Below are 8,465 nucleotides of genomic sequence, written 5' to 3'. Positions count from 1 at the left end.
GAACTAATGGCTCGCAGACTTCACTTCTACGAAGAGCGATAAATTTCCTACCATTTTTTGGAAGGATAAAGAACGCCTTTGAAGAAGCTGAACAATGCGAAATGACCGCAACTGGATTGAAGACTCAAATCGACCAATTCAACGAAAAGCTGAAATCCTATTGGATACTACCAAACTGCTTCCAGATTTGAATACAGAAAAAACCTTTCTGTATACTCGAAAATGGAGCGGTTAGTAACCTTATGTTGGCAGGTGCTGCGGGTTGTCTTTCCTTGGAGGAGCAATCATTGCGATGTGTGTTATGTCTTCTAAGAAAGAAGAAAAAAGAGCAAATGCCCAACAGGAGGAGCTAACGATATTGAAGAAACCTGTGACGCTTATAGATCAGAGGAGAAGACAAAAGAAAACTCTGACTCTTTGGAGATCGTATTTGAAGACACGCCAAGTGAAGAAGAAATTGAATTTTCTGAAACAAAAAATAGTGAAGAATTGCAAGGAAATAATGAAGTAGAAATTATGGAAGCATCGGAGGATAATGAACCAGAAGAAGATAATGAAACTGTGGAAATAGTAATTGAAGAATCTTCAGAAAAAGACGAAAATTCGGATTCTTCCGAGAGCGTAAAGGAGGAGGACATTTTGGGCTCATCCGTTCAAAACCAATTTAGTTTCTTGCCTGACGAAATGGGAGATTCAGTGGAAGCGGATGAAGATTCAGAAAAGGAGGAAGAATCAGTTCAAAATACTGAAGATTCAGAAGAGAATGAAAACTCGGATTCTTCTGAGAGCGAAATGGGGAAAGACTTTTTGGGCATTTCCGTCCAAAACAGATCTAGTTTCTTGCCTGATGAAATAGAAGAATCAGAGGAAGAGGATGAAGAATCAGAAGTAGAGGAAGAGGAAGAAGAATCAGAGGAAGAGGAAGAATCAGAACAAATTACTGAAGATTCAGATGATGAGGCGGAATTGGTACAAAATAATGAAGATTCAGAAGAGGAGGAAAATTCGGATTCTTCTGAGAGCGAAATGGAGGAAGAATTTTCTGGCCTTTCCGTCCACAACCGATTTAGTGTCTTGCCTGACGAAATGGAAGAATCAGAGGAAGAGGATGAAGAATCAGAGGTAGAGGAAGAAGAATCAGAGGATGAGGATGAAGAATCAGAGGTAGAGGAAGAAGAATCAGAGGAAGAGGAAGAATCAGAACAAATTACTGAAGATTCAGATGATGAGGATGAATTAGTACAAAATACTGAAGATTCAGAAGAGAAGGAAAATTCGGATTCTTCTGAGAGCGAAATGGAGGAAGAATTTTTTGGCATTTCCGTACAAAACCGATTTCGTTTCTTGCCTGATGAAATGGAAGAATCAGAGGAAGAGGATGAAGAATCAGAGGTAGAGAAAGAAGAATCAGAGGAAGAAGAAGAATCAGAGGTAGAGGAAGAAGAATCAGAGGAAGAAGAAGAAGAATCAGAGGAAGAAGAAGAATCAGAGGTAGAGGAAGAAGAATCAGAGGAAGAAGAAGAATCAGAGGTAGAGGAAGAAGAATCAGAGGAGGAGGAAGAATCAGAACAAATTACTGAAGATTCAGATGATGAGGACGAATTGGTACAAAATACTGAAGATTCAGAAGAGGAGGAAAACTCGGATTCTTCTGAAAGCGAAATGGAGGAAGAATTTTCGGGCATTTCCGTACAAAACCAATTTAGTTTCCTGCCTGACGAAATGGAAGAATCAGAGGAAGAGGAAGATTCAGTAAGTGATGAGGAATCAGAGAAAGAATCAGAATCAGAGGAAGAAAACTCAGACGAAGAAGAAGAATCGGAGGATGAAGAAATATCCGAGGAAGTGGATGAAAATACAGAAAAAGAGGATGAAGAAATCGAAGGCGGTCCCTGCAAAGGCAAAGGTCATCATCTGCCGAAACAAGATCGTGCTAAAGGAATGCCCCGCAGAGGATTCCAGGGTCGTCAAAAGCCTAAAAGACAAAATCCAGGACCTACGAAGACCGGCAAGAAGGACACAAAGGCCAAGAACCGAAAGAAGCAACATGTTGAAAAACAGTCCAAGAGGCACATTCCCAGGAATCAGTTCCAGAGGAACAGAAGGAGGGTGTAAATCTGACGCGTCTTGCTTGGAGGATGCTTGGACCAGCTTACAAGGCTGGCTTTGCAGAAAGGAATAGCTGAGCTGCTTCTAGTATGCTGTGTTCCCTGGTGGGGTCGTACAGGGGCTTCGTCAGGTGAACAAAAGGTCGGATATCTAGGTCTATTCTTTCGGACACTAACCTTCGGGTGGTTCTGGGGGAATAACCTAGAAGACCGGCTATGCAGAGGGAACTAGCTCGGCTTTTTCTACTATGCAGTCAAGTCCTTATAAGATGGCCCAAGAGAGTTTCTCTACTGTAAAAAAAAAAAAAAAAAAAAAAAAAAAAAAACTTGTAAATCCCAAAAAATTGTAAAGGCTAAAAAATCTAAAAATAAATGATAAAAAAAATATTAAAAAGTATAAATATCCCAAGAAAAAACTTATAAAATTTAAAAAATCCAATAAAGTACAATGAATTAAAAAAAACCAGAAAAAACTAGAAAAAAAACTAAAAGTTAAAAAAAAATCCCCCCCAAAATAAAAAAAAAAACAGGAGAGCAGAAAAATATAAAAAGAAAGAAAGGAGGGGAAGAGGGTCGTGGGAACCAAACCTGAAAAAATGAGATGGCCAAACCCACCTGATGAGCCCTTTGGTAAGGGCGAAACCCTTAGGTCTTTCACAGTAGTAGTAGTAGTAGTAGTAGTAGTAACATTATATATATATATATATATATATATATATATATATATATATATATATATATATATATATATATATATATATATATATATATATATAATATATATATATGATAAATTTTGGAGATTTAGACGTGATTTTCCTATTCAAATAAGCCATACATTTTTGATACATTAATGTCTGGATTCTCTTAACGACCTCGGGATCAGAGCACCAGGCGAAATCACACAAAGACAAAAGCTTGTGACTGGCCGGAAGTCGAATCTTGGTCCGGGAAGCTTGTATAGACAGTGACTTACCGCTTGGCCACGAAGAAGGGTTCGACTCCCGGCTGGTCACAAGCTCTTGTCTTTGTGTGATTTCACCTGGGGCTCTGATCCCGAGGTCGTTAAGAGAATCCAGACTATAATGTATCAAAAAAATATGTTTTTTTTATGAAAATCATGTCTAAATCTGCAAAATTTATCATATATATATATATATATGTATATATATATATATATATATATATATATATATATATATATATATATATATATATATATATACAGTATATATATGTATACAGTATATATATATATATATATATATATATATATATATATATATATATATATATATATATATACAGTATATATATTTATATATATATATATATATATATATATATATATATATATATATATATATATATATATATATATATATGTATATATAAAATTATCATGTCAAGGGTCTCAATATTTCAGACAGGTTTACTGAGGGGAATACATTTATCACTATTCCTCCCAAGATTATCGGGACCAACTGTCTCCCACTTCAGGTGAGTCGACATACTTGAAGATGGAGGCAATTGCTTCCCCTCCCCCCAACCCTTCCAAAGAATGATAGATAAATACATTTGGTACTTTCCTGTTATTACCCCACCACTAATTTCGTGATATTAACATTATTATTTTTTTCAACATTTTTTAATATTTCATTTATGAACAGTTTTTCTATTTTTCTTTTTCAGATAAAACAAGCTCACAAATGGATAATTTAAAGATAATCATTCGAAAACTTGACAACGAAGAGAAATGCATAAAATGGTTAAAAGAGACTGGAATTATGCATTGTTATTTTTATTTTTATTACTAGCCTAGCTACAACCCTAGATGGTAAAGCAAGATGCTATGAGCCCAAGGGCTCCAACAGTGAAAATGTGCAAATGGGCACTCAATGAAGCTAGGTTTTGGAAGAGGAAACATGAATGGGTGGCGTTGTTCTAAAAGGGACTGTAGAAGAAAAAGGAGTACGAACGAATAATTGGCTTGTTATTTCAAGGCTGCCTTATTAGGATATAATTCTTTTCCTTTATTCATGGGCGTATGAGCTGACTTCAATCAAATAATGCGAGAGAGAACTTGGAATGAATAAAAACACAACGGTTGACTGGAACAATTACATGCGAGAGGTATGTCTTGGAAGCTTCTTAGAAATCCTGATGTAATTGGAGGACCAGTTATGAGATAATGATGGGGGGTTTCAGGGAGATTATAGGTCTACCTGTTGAGTCACCAACAGCCAATGCCTCGCCACCCTTGGCCCTAACTTGGGTGGAGAGGAGGCTTGGGCGCTGATCAAATCTGTATATGGTCAGTCTCAGGGGCACTGTCACTGTCCATTGCCTCTGCCATTCATGAGTGATCTTTAAACCTTTGAATTTAATTACCAGTTCGCTTGTTTGAGAGTACACTTGGGCACACTATTCTCTCTTATTTCTCTTCCTGTTGTTTTGTTAAAGTTTTTATAGTTTATTTTAGTGATGTTACTGTTCTTCAGACATTTTATTTTTCCTTGTTTCCATTCCTCATTGGGCTATTTTCCCTGTTGGAGCCCCAGGGCTTATGGTATCCTGCTTTTTCAACTAGGTTTGTAGCTAAGCAAGTAATAATAACAATAATGATGATGAAAATAATAATAATAATAATAATGATTATTATTATTATTATTTTAATAATGTTACTGTTCTTAAAATATGTTATTTTTCCTTGTATCCTTTCCTTACTGGGCTATTTTCAATGTTCGAGCCCCTGGGCTTAAAGCATTCTGGTTTTCCAACTAAGGTTGTAGCTTAGCAAGTAATAATAATAATAATAATAATAATAATAATAATAATAATAATAACAATAATAATAATATTAACAAAAACAACAACAACAACAACAACAACAACAATAATAATAATAATAATAATAATAATAATAATAATAATAATAATAATAATAATAATAATAATAATGTTAATGTTCTTAAGATATTTCATTTTTCCTTGTTTCCTTTCCTCACTGGAAAATTTTGCCTGTTGGGGGCCCTGGGCTTACAACATCCTGCTTTTCCAACTAGGGTTGTAGCTAAGCAAGTAATAATAATAATAATAGTAATAATAATAATAATAATAATAATAATAATAATAATAATAATAATAATAATAATAATAATATTCATTTTAATGTTGTTAATGTTCTTAAGATATTTTATTTTTCCTTGTTTCCTTTCCTCACTGGGAAATTTTCCCGGGCTTATAGCATCCTCCTTTCTCAACTAAGGTTGTAGCTAAGCAAGTAATAATAATAATAATAATAATAATAATAATAATAATAATAATAATAATAATAATAATAATAATAAATAATAATAATAATAATATATGAAGCAACACTGGGATTCCTGAGACATCACGAGAGAGAGAACTTTCCTCCTGCATTAATTGAATCCTAAAGAGCCATGAGAAAGGCGCTACAATATTGCTTCAGAAGGAAATTCTCTTAACGCTGGAATAAATGAAAAGAACTGACACCTTCAGAGACGCAAAGCCCTTTTGTCTCTGACAGAGTCTGCTCGAAGTGGAATTCACTTCGCAATGAAATATATTGAATGCTATAAATTCTAGATCTATGATTAGCAAAATTTACAGGTTGGTTTTCCATGTGGGATGCGAGAGAAGAAATGTAAAATGAAATGATGGGATATCATAGTTAACAATGGAACAAACGTTGTATAGACACATACAAATAAATACTATACATACATACATATATATATATATATATATATATATATATATATATATATATATATATATATATATATATATGTGTGTGTGTGTGTGTGTGTGTGTGTGTATGTATGCATGAATATGTATGCACATGAAAGTGTGTGTATATACATACATACATACATACATACATACATACATATATATATATATATATATATATATATATATATATATATATATATATATATATATATATTTACTTTATATATATGTATTTAAATATATATTCTATATATGTATATATATATTAATTATATATACATATATAAACACAGTATATATATATATATATATATATATATATATATATATATATATATATATATATATATATATATATATATATACATACATACATACATACATACATACATACATACATACATATATATATATATATATATATATATATATATATATATATATATATAATTTCACAATAACTCCTCAGCCCCATGTTGTGAGATTACACGTTTCCACAAAAAGATAAGACAAAAAATTTAACTACTTTAAAAATAGAAAACGAAATTACTTTAATGATGATGATATACAGTATATATATATATATATATATATATATATATATATATATATATATATATATATATATATATATATATATATATATATCCCAATAAGCCATATATATTTTTGATTCATTAATATCTGGATTCTCTTAAAGACCTCGGGATCAGAACACCAGGCGAAATCACACAAAGACAAGAGCTTGGCTCCGGCCGGGAATCGAACCCTGGTTGGCAAGCTTGTATAGACAGTGACTAAGCCACTTGGCCAAGAAGAAAGATAAAAGTCAATGACAATTCTTCTGTACTTATACCTGTCGAATTCAGGTATTTTAACAAACTACCAATTAGCTACGATGGTGAAGATGGGTTGATTTCAATTCCAAGTACAAAATACCTGAATTCGACAGGTATAAGTACAGAAGAATTGTCATTGACTTTTATCTTTCTTCGTGGCCCAGTGGCTTAGTCACTGTCTATACAAGCTTGCCGACCAGGGTTCGATTCCCGGCCGGAGCCAAGCTCTTGTCTTTGTGTGATTTCGCCTGGGGCTCTGATCCCGAGGTCGTTAAGAGAATCCAGACATTAATGTATCAAAAATATATATGGCTTATTTGAATATGAAAAACACGTAAAAATGTGCAAAATTTATCATTAATTGAATGCCAAGTAACAAACTACCAATTAGCTACGATGGTGAAGATGGGTTAATTTCAATTCTAAGTACAAAATACCTGAATTCGACAGGTACAAGTACAGAAGAATTGTCATTGACTTTTATTTTTCTTCGTGGCCAAGTGGCTTAGTCACTGTCTATACAAGCTTGCCGACCAGGGTTCGATTCCCGGCCGGAGCCAAGCTCTTGTCTTTGTGTGATTTCGCCTGGGGCTCTGATCCCGAGGTCGTTAAGAGAATCCAGACATTAATGTATCAAAAATATATATGGCTTATTCGAATATATATATATATATATATATATATATATATATATATATATATATATATATATATATATATATATATATATATATATATATATATATATATATATATATATATATATATATATATATATATATATATATATATATATATATATATATATATATATATATATATATACACATTTCCAAGACTCACCTTTTCCCTGCAATAGGGTTCTGACTCCTGGTATAATTTACAGCATATACACTGTACAAACTATCAATTCATCTATATAGATATTTAAAAAGGCATAATTTAGCCATATGAACAAAAATCTACCTATTTAAAATATTAGTTTCCCGAAAAGACGTTCTTTACTGGGATAAGTTTCAAAATAACAGAATTAATTTTAGAAACAGGAAAATTCAGAAAAAGCCAGTCATGTCAGTGTGATGTTGGTTGAAGGTTGTACAATAAGAATCTTTCGTTAATAAATTGAACTACAGCCCAATAAACCGCTCATAAAAAATCAATTTAAAAGATGAAAACATCTAAGAAAAAAAATGTTCAATTTGATAAATCGAGATTTGATTCTAAACCTTAAAGCTAGAAATTCACTCGTTTAATTATATGGAAATGTAAACTTGAATTAACGTTAAAATTTGATGAATGTACAGTAGGGCCTACATGGATAACAAAATTACTGCGCACTGAAACTTGATTAGGAGACTCCATGATAAGAAACACAAGACAGAATATATTTCTGATTTCAAAACATGAGAAACTAAACGTTACTTTTATTCAGAGTCATGCGCCTTCAAACAATCAAAACATACATAGGAGTCCGCGTTGTTAAGTAGTCTAAGAGTATAGTTAATACTTGATGTTGATAAAAAAAAATTGTTTTTGCTGGATAACATTTAAGATAGTCCATTTCCATCACAAGAGGTGAGATAAAACCTACAAAACACATGGGGATAAAATATTCCATAAAAGAAATGAGCGATCGTTATAGTCAGTATTCTAAAAACAGCCACAGTGTACGTCAAAATCTTACGTTAGCTACACTGTTAAAAATTTGCGTTAAAAAACGGTAAATGTCTGGCAACATTTATCCCAGGATTTTTAC

General features: G+C 32.5%; 2 protein-coding genes across 3 annotated transcripts in view; one reads left to right on the top strand and one right to left on the bottom strand.

The window, feature by feature from the left end:
* Ass (argininosuccinate synthase) overlaps nucleotides 1-8,465 on the bottom strand; it is a 274,261-nt gene that overhangs the window by 23,662 nt on the left and 242,134 nt on the right. The window lies entirely within an intron of this gene.
* Nucleotides 95-1,718, top strand: LOC137649294 (aspartic and glutamic acid-rich protein-like). Its single transcript, XM_068382280.1, has 3 exons — nucleotides 95-230; nucleotides 344-1,122; nucleotides 1,707-1,718. The coding sequence occupies exons 1-3, from the start codon at nucleotides 95-97 to the stop codon at nucleotides 1,716-1,718; spliced, it is 927 nt and encodes a 308-aa protein (XP_068238381.1).

Source organism: Palaemon carinicauda, chromosome 11 (assembly GCF_036898095.1).
Source record: "Palaemon carinicauda isolate YSFRI2023 chromosome 11, ASM3689809v2, whole genome shotgun sequence".
NCBI classification, from domain to species: Eukaryota; Metazoa; Arthropoda; class Malacostraca; order Decapoda; family Palaemonidae; genus Palaemon; species Palaemon carinicauda.
This window is presented reverse-complemented; position numbering and strand designations above follow the sequence as displayed.

Coding starts and splice junctions, on each gene's coding strand:
- LOC137649294 (XM_068382280.1), top strand. CDS start 95: ATGCGAAATGACCGCAACTGGATTGAAGACTCAAATCGACCAATTCAA. Junction 231..343: donor GTATACTCGAAAATGGAGCG/GTTAGTAACCTT, acceptor AATGCCCAACAG/GAGGAGCTAACGATATTGAA.